The sequence below is a fragment of the Sinohyriopsis cumingii genome, chromosome 4 (assembly GCF_028554795.1).
Source record: "Sinohyriopsis cumingii isolate HCF-2022 chromosome 4, ASM2855479v2, whole genome shotgun sequence".
Lineage (NCBI taxonomy): Eukaryota > Metazoa > Mollusca > Bivalvia > Unionida > Unionidae > Sinohyriopsis > Sinohyriopsis cumingii.
In genome coordinates this window covers 112,707,708-112,724,012 of record NC_142964.1, presented here as the reverse complement: position 1 = coordinate 112,724,012, position 16,305 = coordinate 112,707,708, and the positions used below count along the sequence as shown (strand labels likewise).

The 16,305-nt window shown below is 33.4% G+C and overlaps 1 protein-coding gene across 1 annotated transcript in view; it reads right to left on the bottom strand.

Annotated features, from left to right (window-relative positions):
- LOC149801912 (unconventional myosin-IXb-like) overlaps positions 1-16,305 on the bottom strand; it is a 333,412-nt gene that overhangs the window by 25,360 nt on the left and 291,747 nt on the right. The window contains exons 42-44 of the mRNA XM_089956299.1: positions 13,184-13,319; positions 10,222-10,352; positions 1,732-1,880 (exon numbers count right to left, since the gene is read on the bottom strand). Coding sequence (XP_089812425.1) covers positions 1,732-1,880; positions 10,222-10,352; positions 13,184-13,319 — 416 coding nt within the window. The remainder of the gene's footprint in view (positions 1-1,731; positions 1,881-10,221; positions 10,353-13,183; positions 13,320-16,305) is intronic.

Sequence of the window (16,305 nt, the reverse complement as noted above, 5' to 3'; positions counted from 1 at the left end):
GTATGGCCATCAATTCAAGAAGAGCAGCAATAACAAGTTTTGATGCGGAATGTTCTAAATAAAATATTTTATTCAAGTCTGAAAAAAAATGGTTCAGCCGATCTATAGAAGAAATCAAAAGTACATTTTGTACCTTGTTATGATGATAGCCACACCAATGTTAGACACACTATGCTCTAATTCTGACACAGCATTTCCTAAGAATGAAAGAATGCCAGTTTGGAAAAGTTGAAAATATGTTCTCCTTATGGCTATCGAATGCATAAACTACTAGGTGAGCCACCCAATCACAACTTTGGTATAGAATGTGCTTAGTATATTCCTGCCATTTTTGTTCCAAACTAGTCCAGTGGGTTTTGAGTAAAGTAAAATATAACAAGTATGCAAAGACAGACAATGTATGTAGGACAGATGCATGACAATGCCATAAGCTCTCATGACCTCAGCTAAAAATCAAACTCGAATATGTATCATGATGAATTATGTGTTGACTTTCTATGGAAACTTGAATTACATCAAAAGAACCCATTATAAAATTGTGTAGAAATACTCTAAAAGTCTTAAGGAGACTGGTGAAACTTGGTAATAATAATAATAATAATAATAATAACAATAAATAATAATAATAATAATAATAATGAAAATAATATTGTTATAAACCAATCTCAAGTAAGACTCTCAGAGGCATACAGTATTCTATACAAGTATACAAGATTTTGCAAAAGAAAAGAAGGAATGAATTAATTTGTGAGCTTTGATCATACAAATAATTCACTTAAAACTTACTTAATGTGTACATATATGCACATTACTGAATCATGTTTGTAGATGATTTATACACACAGGTTAAGAACAAAGGAGAAACTGACAATATTTACTGAGAGACATTACCAATTTAGGTACCATGTTTTTTCTATTAAAAGTTTGATCCAACTGCAAACAACATAGACTCTGATCTTCCAACACATAATGTTTGCTGATTATGCCAAACAAACTGCACTGACCCAGATCTGCTGGCTCATTATACACCAACCTGTGATCCAAAGGTCATGGGAGATGATGAATATCCCCAGATGAAGCTTTATAAACCCAAATGATAATACTTTTGCCAAAAAAAGGGAAAGAGTAATTTCAAAACCATATGACTGGCCAAATTTTCACCAAAACTACTAATATTTCTCCTCAAAATGACGCTGGGCTAACTTTCTATATTGTCATAGATGTTACAGAAGAGTTCTTTCATTATAAACTGAGTTGAAAATTTTCTAACATTGAGAAAATACTCAATTTTTGTTCTGACAATGATTGAGACTTCTTTCAGAATAATGAAACATATCAAAGTTGAATTATGAAAATTAATATTGTATGATAAATTTTCTGACCAAATTTCATCATCACAAATAAAGGCAAATAAGAAAGATATTAAAACAAAAGAGATTTTAATTCAAGTCAATCAAAGTCAAATGAACAAAAGAGATATTATGACCATTTTATCAGTGACTTTCTCCATGTGTAACATTCATAAAATCAAGATGGGATTCAATTTATCACACAAATACAAAAAGACACTGCGTTATTTGCTGATTTTAGTTACTATGTATGGTAAACTTGCTGATGTTCTGTCATAATATGCCGTAACAGTTTTATGGCTTGGTATAAGAAAAGGAAATTTGAATGATATAATTTTTTTTTACAAAGAAACACAACAGTGATTATGTGGTCACTACCAACCTGGTAAACTGAAATCAACTGCATATTCTTCACGTTCATCCAGATCATCTGTAATATCATCATTACTGTCTAAGTCATCCACACTGAGCATCTCATCATCTGAACTATGGCGGTACTCTAACACTGGCAAATTGGAAGTAAGATCAACCCTGAAATGTATAAAGGATATCTTTCTCAGATAAAAAAATTATTACTGGAGTAATGTAATGTATAAAGGATATCTTTCTCAGACGAAAAATGTATTAATTATCAAGGATCTCCTTCTCAGATACAAAATTTATTACAAGAGTACTGAAATGTATCAAGGATCTCCTCATATACAAAATTGCAAGAGTACATAAATGTATTAAGGATCTCCTTCTCAGATACAAAATTTACTACACGAGTACTGGATTGTAACAAGGATCTCCTCAAATACAAAATTACAAGAGTACATAAGTGTATTAAGGATACCTCAGATAAAAAATTTATTACAAGAGTACTGAAATGTATCAAGGATCTCCTCAGATACAAAAATACAAGAGTACATAAATGTTTTAAGGATCTCCTTCTCAGATACAAAATTTATTACAAGAGTACTGGAATGTAACAAGGATACCTAAGATACAAAATTACAAGAGTACATAAATGTATAAAAGATCTCCTCCTCAAATACAAAATGTATTGTTTATCAAGGACCTCCTCATATACACAACTTATTATAAATCAAGCAAGGACCTCCTCAGATACAAAATATATTATTTATCAATGATCTCCTCAGATACACAACTTATTATTTATCAAGGATCTCCTCAGATACAAAATTTATTATTTACCAAGGATCTCCTCAGATACAAAATTTATTATTTACCAAGGATCTCATCAGATACAAAATGTATTATTTACCAAGGATCTCCTCAGATACAAAATTTATTATTTACCAAGGATATCAGATACAAAATATATTTACCAAGGATCTCCTCAGATACAAAACTTATTATTTACCTAGGATCTCCTCAGATACAAATTTTATTATTTACCAAGGATTTCCTCAGATACAAAATTTATTATTTACCTAGGATCTCCTCAGATACAAAATTTATTATTTACCTAGGATCTCCTCAGATACAAAATTTATTATTTACCTAGGATCTCCTCAGATACAAAATTTATTATTTACCAAGGATCTCCTCAGATAGAAAATTTATTATTTACCTAGGATCTCCTCAGATACAAAATTTATTATTTACCTAGGATCTCCTCAGATACAAAAATTTATTATTTACCAAGGATCTCCTCAGATACAAAATATATTATTTATCAAGGATCTCCTCAGATACAAAATTTATTATTTACCAAGGATCTCCTCAGATACAAAATTTATTATTTACCAAGGATCTCATCAGATACAAAATTTATTATTTACCAAGGATTTCCTCAGATACAAAATTTATTATTTACCAAGGATCTCATCAGATACAAAATATATTTACCAAGGATCTCCTCAGATACAAAATTTATTATTTACCAAGGGTCTCCTCAGATACAAAATTTATTATTTACCAAGGATCTCGTCAGATACAAAATTTATTATTTACCAAGGATTTCCTCAGATACAAAATGTATTATTTACCAAGGATATCAGATACAAAATACATTTACCAAGGATCTCCTCAGATACAAAATTTATTATTTACCTAGGATCTCCTCAGATACAAATTTTATTATTTACCAAGGATTTCCTCAGATACAAAATTTATTATTTACCAAGGATCTCCTCAGATACAAAATTTATTATTTACCTAGGATCTCCTCAGATACAATTTTTTTTATTTACCTAGAATCTCCTCAGATACAAAATTTATTATTTACCAAGGTTTTCCTCAGATATAAAATTTATTATTTACCTAGGATCTCATCAGATACAAAATATATTATTTACCAAGGATCTCCTCAGTTACAAAATGTATTATTTACCTAGGATCTCCTCAGATACACAATTTATTATTTACCAAGGATCTCCTACGATACACAACTTATTATAAATCAAACAAGGATCTCCTCAGATACACAATTTATAGTTTTTATCAAGGATCTCCTCAGATACAAAATGTATTATTTACTAAGGATCTCCTCAGATACACAACTTATTATAAATCAAACAAGGATCTCCTCAGATACAAAATATATTATTTACCATGGATCTCCTCAGATACAAAATTTATTATTTATCAAGGACCTCCTCAGATACACAATTTATTATTTACAAAGGATCTCCTCAGATACACAATTTATTATTTATCAATGATCTCCTCAAATACAAAATTTATTATTTATCAAGGATCTCCTTCTCAGATACAAAATTGTACAGTACTGAAATATATTAAGGCTCTCCAAAAATACAAAATTTATTACAAGAGTACTTAAATGTATCATGAATCTCCTTTTCTGACAAAAAATTTCTTATAAGAGTATTGAAATAAATTAAGGATATCCTTCTCAGATGAAATATTTATTACACAAGTGCTGAAATGTACCAAAGATCTCTTTCTCAGATACCCAATTTATTACACAAGTACTGAAAAGTATCAAAGATCTCAGATACAAAAGTTATTACACGAGTGCTTAAATGTATCAAGGATCTCCTTCTAAGATAAAAAGTTAATTACTTGAGTTTTGGGAGCCATGGTGGCACAGTTGGTAAAGCAGCAGACAAATAATCTAAAGACTGCAGGTTTTATACCTGCAAAGGCTAGTCTGGGGTCAGCTGCCTCTTTGTGTCCCCACAAATGCCATCTAACTCCCACTGTCACAGCATGATGTAACTAATACTGTGCTTAGAAGTACCATATACAGAAAAAATAAAAACCACCAATGACTAATTGCTATTGCGAGTCTTGGCAAGCCAGGTCAGTTAGCAAAACTACAGCAGACCTGCCAACCCTAACAAAACCTCCTTTGTGAGGCAGTAAATATTTTTCTGACATCAGACCAATTTTCTGAGAAAAATTAAATAAAATATCTCGTACTAATATCATAAAGTTGGAAAATACTAATTTAAAAAGTTCAGAATTGTAATTGGGGATTGTAGCAGTGATGGTAAACATTATGTTCAAAATGATTCGAAAAATACACTCTGACCTTAATTAACTCCAGTAGTTTCACAAAATGCAGTTCCAGATAGCTCAATGGTTTCTTTCAACCTCTCAGCTTGACATCTTTTTTTTTAATTTTTTATTTCAGACTGTGACAGCAATCATTTCTCCCCCCAAGAGACATACTCATATCAACATATGATATCCTGTCAATGTAGTTGTTGTACTTGCTGCTTTTTTTCTCCAAGAGTTCTGAATATTCCTTTTTATTCTTCTGAGCTGACTATTGAAACATTTTACAAGGTTTATCAGGGGTCAAGCTAGACAAGAAATTTAGGGCTTAGTGACTTCTCCTTTTGGACATACAGTAGTCATGGTCCATAACTGCCAACCAGGTTATGTAATGAACAGCAGTAGAGCCTAAATGATAGAAAATGTTGAGTGTCCGTGTGTGTGTGTGAAAAATGCCAGTCAAATGCATAGTAATACTCTTAGTTTATATAAATTATGTTTTTTGTTTTAACTGCATGGTATTTACGTAATTATGTCCAATAATAATATTTTAGAAAGTGAGTGAGATTTGGATTTTTAATGTAGCTTTAACAATTTTTTACTCATACCACTATGATGTCTGCAGTGTGACAGTTTATAGTGATGTCTACACTGCGACATCATGCCACAGACATGTAGCATAATGTCCCACCCAGTCACATTATCCTGACACCAGGCCGACCTGTCTTAGTAATAACCTCTTAATGCTGAGCACCAAGCAATGCAGCTGCTAGAAACATTTTATAAGTATTTGGTATCACTCGGCCAGGGTTCAAACCAGCAACCTCCTACTTCCAAGGCTGAAGCTATAAGCACATATTTCAGACAGTAAATATAAATATATCAAACTTTCGATTGCATTCCTTGAACCAATATTGCAGTACACAAGATAAAAATATTTATAAAAACACCTCATTTTAATAAATATACTTGCTAGTTATAATTTCTACAGCTTCATACAGTTTAAAGGATTTAAAAATGTTTCAATCACCTGAAGAAAAAAAAAAGATTAAATTTAGGCTGCACTTCAGGCTAATGTAGCCTGAGGTTAACAACTTCATTCCTTTTCAATTACGCAGTCACAATCACATAAGTACCAGTTGCACACCCATTTTGCAATTAAATAAATGAACATCAATCTGTAACAAGTGTACTGATTAATGTCAAGTCATTTTTTAATCAATGAAATATATCATTTTTAGTTCAAAACATCAGTTACATAAGATGATTAGCGACTGAGTGACATCACATTATTGCAGCATGCTTTTAACAATTCCAGAACATGGAATAAGAGAAAAAATTACAAACTTATATACCTGTATATAATCCACTGAAAATCTAATGATGTCCGAAACAAACACATTTGTTCATCGTTCTTGTTTTTATATTTGTTTGTATATTTAGCAAAATCGATGTCAAGTAGTCACTAATCATCATATGTAACTGATATTTATTAAACTGACAATATCATTTTTATATCCAAAGAACTACTTGATATTACTGAGTGCACTTATTACAGCTAGATGTTCATTTATTTAATCGCAAAATGGTTGTAGAAGTGGTACATATTTGATTGGAATGAAGCTTTTAACATCAGGCTGCATTGGCTTCAAGAGCAATCTAAATTTAATCATTTCTTTTGATGTGATAACATTTTAATCACTTCAAAATTGATGCAGCTGTAGGCAGAAATTGTAACTGGCAAGCAGTTTTATTAAAATGTGGTGTTTGTATCATTGCTTTTAATAAACTATCAGTATTACTATACATCTGACTGGCGTTCTGTTTACCTCACCCAACACACAAGTACACTCAACATTTCTGATCACTTTTGCTGTTCAGTACATAAAGCATATGTATGTGTGTCTTGGTAAGTCAGTCAAAACTCCCTTATTTGAATAGTGAAGTCTATTTTTCAATGCACATATTTTTTCAAGCAGAAAAATCTTTGTTGTATGTATATTTTAAGCACATTCTGTAAGTGTAAAAATGTATCATGTTCATACATAGTGTATTTTATCCATGTGACTTAAACTATACATTGTAATTAATTTTAACTGACAGGGGTACCTAGATTACAATACTGTAATTGCAAGTTAATAAAAATGCTTAATCAACTACCACTTCAACGAGAATTTCTCTTTTACTTTCTAAAACTTTACCATGAAATAACAGTCAAGAAGATTTATAAACTATAATCTGAAACAACCCCCACAGCATGCATATGAGACCACATGCAAAAGTGTCCTCACTCCAGTGTTTGTTCTGATTTCATAGTTGCTGATAAAATATTACCATATCTATTCAATGATGGAGTATTGAAGCATAAAAGTCTATAACTGGATGAACTGGTCCCTTCTTTCCAACAAAGAACAAATTATGGCACTATGCAAGATATGTGGATATATGGATGTTTAGAAAGTGGGACTTTCCTAATATAAACACTCACTTTCTAGCTTTTGTACAACAACCCACTGACAGAACTGCAAATTTTCGGGTTTAGTATTTGTCTACATATTTGCAGTAACTTTGAGCATTAGATATCATCTGCTTCACTGCCTTTTTTTTGGTTGTATTTTTATGATGTCAGAAAACTCTCTTACAAAACTTTTCAAATTCCAAACATGGAATTGTGTCATCCATTTCTAGCCTATATAAAATTTGAGGCTAAATCTTCTCTCACATATTATTTAGATAATTTATATCTATGAATTGCATATTTTTCTTTAATTTATTTGCCCACTGATAAAAAAATGACTATCTAATCAAGAAGTACTTAATAGACACAGTGATGTCTGCCATTATTGTCCCATGACATGTTTATTTACAACTTCAAGTTGATTAAATGAAGGAAATAAGGCAAAAACAGCAGTTAAAATCATCTCCCCCCAAATAAAATGTTTTTCTATTCTTAAAACTCAAATTGTTATTTACATATCAATGTGTAAGTTTTGAAACAAAAGTTGGTATGTTTTCATCATCAAAAGATAAAATGTGGAAATCAGGCAGTGATAACTTATCTGGTTAAGGGTTTATGGTCAGATGTTATTCAAATACATGCCTGTAAAAGTGACGAAGTTCAGTTATCAGCACAATTAATATCAACACCAGTGATTCAATGCATGCAGTACATTTCGCCATGGGCTAACACAACACCAGAATGACACTGGAACTGTGTGTGTGTGATTTAGATTTTTAATGTAGCTTTAAAAAATTTTCAGTCATATCGCTACGATGTCTGCAGTGTGACAGTTTATAGCGATGTCTAACACTGGGGCATCATGCCGCAGACATGTAGCATGATGTCCCACCCAGTCACATTATCCTGACACCAGGCCGACAAGTCCTAAAACTAACCTGTTATTGCTGAGCACCAAGCGAGGAAGCTGTTAGTACCATTTTTGTAAGTCTTTGGTATGACTCGGCCGGGGTTCGAACCAGTGACATCATGCATCCAAGGCAGATGCTCTAACCACTAGGCCACCGGAGTGGTCTGACACTGGAACTACCTAGCTACTAGGTAGATGGAGCATCTCAAAAATTATAAACTACAGACACTCAATGTACAGTTGAAAAATCACAGGGCAAAATCATTTTTACTTTTCAAATGGAAGAAGGTGAAATTTAAATTTTGTTGGCAACTTAGTCACCCACTTTGCCTATTAGTATGACTCTTGGTTAACTGTCCTTTTGTTCTGAAAGTGTATCATTTGTTGGATGCCATTTTTTGAAAATTCTGTAAGCAACAGCTTGATTTTGCAGACATACTGCATGAAAAAATTGTGTGCAGTTTAAAGCATCTGAGGTACTCTTGTAAAGTAGGTCTGGTTCCCTGACCAACTCCATTTATTCTAATATGAAACCAGGATCTGAATCAAACATGGACAAGCCAGTTTCCAGATTTGACCACAACATTCCTTTTCCATAATTTTTGCTATTATTCCATAAGTCTGTATTTCAAGGGCCATTTTCATAAGACTTATGGTCAAATCATAAGAGGCTGCCATAATATTATCTAATGGGGGGATCTCTCCCCTTGTCACAATAACATGTTGGTGGTTAGAACAAAAACAGAGGAGGAAATGGCCATAGTTCAGTATTTACAGAACATATCAATATCCATCTCTCTTTTTTTCTATTCTACTTTAAGATCTATATTGAAATCAAAATCTTTAAAAGATGTTGGCTCAAGTTGTATAGGCATATACACTGCTTATAGGATTTGTCTTTTGGATGCTTCTGCTCCAAAATTATATTTTCACTAACATAAGCTTCACTAAAGTTTAAATTTCTTGAATTAGTGCCTTATTATGCCAGTTATACTGTTCCATAATGCTGCATTAGGTCCAATAATGACATAATCTATTTGTTTAAACAGTGGAATTTTTGTCAAATAAATAACTTTTCTTCTTAATTTCATTTTTAGTCTTTTATTTATTAGATTTATCTTAACCCTTATGCTAGGGCTATATGGTTTTGTAGCACATGATCCCAATGGGCTACATTTTGATGAGAAAATAAAAGAAAACTCACTCTACTTTTTCAAACTGTGTGAATTTTAATTTGGCTTATTTGTCTGCCTTTTCTACATTTAATTTCAAAGACTGCTGAATTGTGGTGTTGACTGGCATGCCATCTGTTTTTGTCCATCAATGCAGTAGTTACTGTGTATCTGACTTTGGACAGCAGGGTACTGTGTATCTGACTTTGGACAGCAGGGTACTGTGTATCTGACTTTGGACAGCAGGGTACTGTGTATCTGACTTTGGACAGTAGGGTACTGTGTATCTGACTTTGGACAGTACGGTACTGTGTATGTGACTTTGAACAGTACAGTACTGTGTATCTGACTTTGGACAGTAGGGTACTGTGTATCTGACTTTGAACAGTAGGGTACTGTGTATTTGACTTTGGACAGTACGGTACTGTGTATGTGACTTTGAACAGTACAGTACTGTGTATCTGACTTTGGACAGCAGGGTACTGTGTATCTGACTTTGAACAGGAGGGTACTGTGTATCTGACTTTGAACAGTACAGTACTGCATAGCTGGTTTGTCATCTTCCTGACACATATTTTATTCATTGTTCATTAACATTTGCCAATTCTGTTGAAAACTCAAAGTAAAAGTGTTTTGTTCATGAATGTCCTTTAGTCAAGAAAAAGCCTTGTGAATAGAACTTGATCTACAACTGATAAAACCAGAACAAATGTCAATTACTAAGACTTAAGAAAGAACATGATATTTCTTAAAATATTTGTAAAATCTCTGCTTGAAAAGTATCAGCATATGGAATCTTGATTCTCAGTTCAATTTTTCTATTCAGACATTCTTTAACTATGGTACCAGTTTTCAAGTACTCACTTTTCTTTCCTGATGGAGATGATATGCTCAGAGAGAACTATCTCCTCATCCTCTGTCCCATCAAAAGAATCTCCCTGATCATCCTCTTCCCCCTTCACAAAGTGCTTTTCCCTGGTTGCTTGGTCCACATTCTGTAACCAAGAAAACGCTGGGTTTGATTTGAGAACAACGGTGTACTTTTTAGTCCAGTTTGCATATGAGCACTGCCTAGAAACAACACAACCATATAACCATGGGTCTCAATTTATTTTGGTGTCACAGTAACACAAGTATGTTATCTAGTCCTGAGGCAAAATAATGGCAATAATCTGCTTAGCACTCTGCTGTTTTAAAGTTTCTGTTTAATTCAAGAAAACAAAATAAAATTAACAAAACACATATGCCTCTAGCAGGAGAAAAATGTAAAAGTTAAAGAAGTTTCAAAATTTGTCTTCCCTTTATCTGCCAAGTGTATATACCATTTCTGATATTCTTCTGAGATAACAAGAATTTCAAATTAGCTCTTGTGGTGGACATACTGGATGCCTGACCAGTCCCATTTTCATTTAGGACAAAGTAGATATCATTAAAAGTCTTTGGGTGAGAATCCCATGTCAGTAAGATCATCCATTCAGTGGGATTAGTGACAACAAGATTTCCTAGACAGTTGTTGTGGAAGCCATAATCGGTCTATGATTGGCACCATTTCATTTAGAACCAACAAGGTTTCTTTAGAAGTCATTGTTGAAAACCCAATGTTGTTATATCTATCCATTTAGGATGAGTATATAAAACACTGCTTTTAAACTGGCCACCATGCTGTCAGCTTGCATCATTTTCATTTACAACCAACTAGAAACCATTAGAACTCTTCTAATGAAAACCTCATCTCAAAATGACTTTCCATTTATGACAAAGAGCAATAAAATTTCAAGATGGCCACCATATTGGACTTCAGATCAACACAATTTTAATTAAGATCAATAAGACATAGCAAGTCTTCTGGCAATAACACCATACTGATAAGATCTTCGATATTTTGGAGGACTAATAATAACAAGATTTACAACATGACTGCCACTGTGGCCATACTGGATATCAGATGCACACCATCTCCATTTAGGACCATTTAGACATAATAAGTCTTCTGAAGAAAGCACAAGGTCAATCTATGATCAGCCATCTATGAGAACTAACAAGAATATTTTCCAAACACAGACATTGTGGCAGCGATAGTAGATATTAGATTGGTACCATTTTCATTTAGAACCAACTAAACATCACAATAAGCCTTCTAGTGAAAATTCCATGGCAATATGATTTTCCATTCAGGTGGAGTTGCAATATCAAGAGTTTCAAGATGTCTACTGTGGTGGCCAATCTGAATGTCACACAGGTGCCATTTTCATTTAGAACCAAAAAGGCATCATAAAAAGTCTTTTAGTGAAAACCCCATTTTGATATGACCATTCATTCATAGAGTAGAGATAGCAAGATATGTATGCATGTCCAAGGCACCTCACCCCTTCACTGAAAATGGACATTTCCAGGAACCAGAGGAGGACAGTAAGCAAGTTTATTGTTTACATGGAAAATTCCAGTTAGGTTTGAAATGTGAACAAGATGGCAGCATTTGGAAGACCCTGGAGACAACTAGGTTAAAAATTATAAATTAAGTTTTGTGCATTTGTTTATATCCTTGATACCATTTTGTTTTTAAACTGGTAAGCTGGTACAAACTGCTGGCAGCAGAAAGTGGAAGGAGAAGATGAAAACTAGATGTTACCTAGTATAAGAAGGGATAAGACAGGAGTTAACTATCACTTCTATGGTAATAGGTCACACTTGTAATTATTTAGGTGCAACGCTTAATGACTGCCATCCTTGTGTTGTTTTCTGTCTGGAAATCCTTTGATGTCTACTACTTTCTAGAGACAACTCTGACTAAATGTATCTATCGGAACAGCTTTAAAACATCACCAGTTGTATATGGATAATATCACATGACTAGGAATAAATGAAATAAGTTTTTATTTATATAAAAACCCAACTAGAAATGTGTTTATGGAGAAATGGATCCTCCATCAAAGTGCCCGAAAACTGACTCCAAGCACAAAAACTTTTCATACATTTTTGTTCTGAAGTACAATATATGTAGCGCAACATAATTTGTTCTTAGTCTGGCTGTGTAGGTGTAAAAAACATAGTGAACAAGTCTCCCAAAGAGCAATAAAATTGTCAATATTAAATTCATTTGCATCAAATCTTCACTTTCTGATTTGTATGAAAATATAAAGATGTTCAGGAATTAAAATGTATTAAAACTTTTTTTTAGCCTTAATAATAATTAATTTGTTGATTTTTATGTATCAACTGTGTACAAAAAATTAAATGGTATGAAAAAACTACATCAATTATAAAAATCAAGTTTGATATATTGCACAGATTCATTTTTTGTTGTTGTTGTTGTGGGGTTTAATGCCATTTGTCAGCACACGATAGGCTATGCATGGCAGCCAGTATTAATGGTGGAGGAAGTACCCAGGAAAACCCCAGGAACAACCACCGACCCATGAGAAGCTACTGGCAAGCTTTCTCACATAGCCACATTGGCCGAATCCTAGACTCAAACCCACGCAGACAGAAGTGAGATGGCAGTGATCCATAACGGAGAGCACTTTAGACCACTCGGCCACTCGGGGCCCCTCACAGATTGAAGGTCAGACAAGGGTTAACACTACTGTTTCTATAACACTTCTGGTGGGGTATAAAAATCAGGAAATCTTTTAAAAATACAAAAGTATGTTAATTTACCTACGGAACACTAATCAAGTGTCATTTTGTCTTTCATTCACATGTCTATGAACAGTGAATGTCAATGGTAGATGTATCTTCCTTCACATGTCAATAAACTTTGAACATCAGAAGTAGACATACCTTCCTTCGCATGTTTATAAACTCTGCATATCACTAGTAAACATACCTTTGCATTTCTCATGCTTGCCCTGAATGCTGATAGTCTATCTACTGCTGTCAATTCTGCATTTTCCAAAGCATCTATATCCTGAAGGGAAATCTTCAACTTCTGTAGTTGAAATTTTAACACCTTCTCAATGCATCTGAGGGAAAAATTACACAGAAAAAGAGAATAAAAGAGATCTGAAAGTGTTATTATGTTCTTAAGGATTTAATTCAATGAGTGAAAAGAGGAATTTTACTTACCATCCACATACAGAGGTCAGTCAAAATAAATTACTAGCAAGCAGCCGATAATCTGATATTATTTTGTTAGAAAGATCCATTATGAGATAGTGCTTCATCCAGTTGATCTCTGCTTCCAAAAATGTTTTTAAACAAAAAATGCCGAGATCTTACAGTATAAGGTACTTAGGCCAGATGTCAGAATAAATTATGATATAACAATGCACTGTTGAGGTGGTTAGTCAATATGAACAATAAATTTGTCTATCGAACAATATATAAATTCCAGTGCATTTTATATCAAGTTTGCAGCTTCCTTTCATGGTGACTCGGAATTTCTTCACTCCAAACCTAAGTTGTATATACAAGTTTAAACAGTCAACAACATGGGGGGATCGCCAGATAGTATATTTTTGTCGCCAGTAAGGAAAATAAATCACAATTTGCAACATTGTGAAAGCCCAGCATGATCCCTGAATAAACTTTTACACATTATTTTTTGTACTTTTAAGAAGAAAAAACTTTTTTATGTGTACGAGATAAATCCATGTATATGAAATTGCAGGAGCCACACCACCATCATCTTAAATCAGAATTCTCTCTTTCCCAAAATGAAAGTGCTTTTTACACGTTACTTTTCATACTTTCAAGAAGAAAAAAAATTGGTGTATGAGAAAAGTACATGTATATGAAATTTCGGAAACCATGCCACAACCATGTTATATCCAAATTTGTGTTATAATGGAGCATGCTATATAGCGGGGTCACACTGTACTTTGATGAATTTTCAAATATAACTGGCAATTATTTTGGTATAATTAGACTATGAAAAAATAGCATTAGGAGCTACATAAATGCAAAATAATGTACTAATTAAAGAATTCCCTCATTATAATGTTCTCCATGGAAGCAACAGAGCACACCCACTTATAGTGTGTTGACCTTGTACTGATGTATTGTATACATTTTACTGCCATTTAATGAAATAGATCCATGATCATAATTGCCTTATAACATTAATTGTATTATAATGACACCATAACAAGCTTTTGGTGAAAACCCACTATTACATAGCTTTCCATTTAGGAGTAGCAATAACAAGATTTCAAGATGGCTGTCATGGCAGCCATATTAGATGTCAGATCAGCACCATTTTCATTTTGGACCAACTAGACATCATAAGCCTTTTGGTGAAAACCCAATGCTAAACATATTCATTCATCTAGGAGGAGCGGCAATAACAAAATTTAAAACTGGCAAATATGATGACCATGTTAGAGGTTAGATAGGTATAATTTTAATTTAGGACCAGTTAGATGCCATAAGAAGTCAGCTGGTGAACAACCCGTGTCTACATGACTTTGTGTACATGATTTTCAAGATTGCTGACATTGGTCATAAGATTGGCACTGTTTTCCTTGACTAGACATCATAAGAAATCTTTTTTTGAAAATCCCATGTTCTGTGTCATTGCATTCATGTGAAGCAGTGATATCAACATTTTTAAGATGGCTGCCACGGTGGCTGTACTGGATGTCATGTTGGCACCAATTTCATATCGGACAAACTAGATATCATAAAAAATCACTTTTAGTGAAAATCCAATGTTGATATGACCATTGAAGGGGAAGTAGCAAGACCAATATTTTAAGGATGGCCACTTAGATGTCAGATCAGTACCATTTTCATTAAGGTCCAACTAGACATAAAAGGTCTTGCAGTGAAAACCCAATGTCAATGTTAGCTTTCATTCAGGAGAAATAGTAATAACGATTTTGAAGATGGTCACTGGTTGCCATTATTGATGTCTGAACAGCATCACTTTCATTTAGGACCAACTAGACCATTGGATGAATGTGTGTCTAAATCCTTAAAGTAGTTGAGGAGTTGTGATAACGACAGACAACAGGCCATCCCATAAGCTCATCTAATCTATGTCTTGTGGAGCTAAAAAGCCAGTCAAATGTAAAGTAGTATTTTGATGATTAATTTACAAGTACATAAGACACCAATTAATACAAACACAGGAAATAAGCGAGTTTTTTTGTCGTGGGTGAATAATTAAACCAAATCGCTACACTAGCATACACAATGAATACTCTTTTAACAGCATCTCTGCCACCTTTCTGCCAAAGAAAAGTGGTATCTAAAGACAGGTGGTCTCTTATTAGAGGTAAACATGTTATATGAAACAGTTGATCAGTACTGTGTGTACTTGATTATAGATCCAACTGCAAACTATAGATACCCGGATCTGTTGGCATATGATGAGCCAGCAGAGCTGGGTCTTCGCAGTTTGTTTGGATTATTCAGTAGAACAAAACATCATAGACCCTATTCTACTACTATATTGCATTACGCAACAGCATATCAAGGGAATGTTGTCTGCAGATAGACTTGACTAGTGAGTACAGACAGTATATGAATAGCATTGTCTTTGATGACAGGTCAGTGAAAACAGAGGTCTTCCTCAGTGAGTTTTACCATAGTATACACATTGCATACATGAGGAAAATTAATTTGCACTTGTCTGTTTCTCAGTCTAGAAAATGAAAGGGTGCTGATTTTATTTGTTTACCAAATGAATATACTGCAACAACTAAACTTAGTCAAAACATGAATGAACAATGTTGTAATGAATGAAATAACAAAGTTCTCCTGTTGTAATGACATATAACATTTTTCTACAACTGATGCAGACAGAACACACTAAAAAGCCTGATCACATTTCAATTAGTTTCCCCAACACCCCAACAATCTGTTCCAGCAAACCCCCCACAATTCAGCAGTCTATTTATTTTTCAATAATTCACTGGGTGAAATTATGAGGAATTAAAACATGGAAGTTTTGAGTAAATTAATCTAACAAAAACCTCAATGTTCGTATTACCATTAACTAAATGG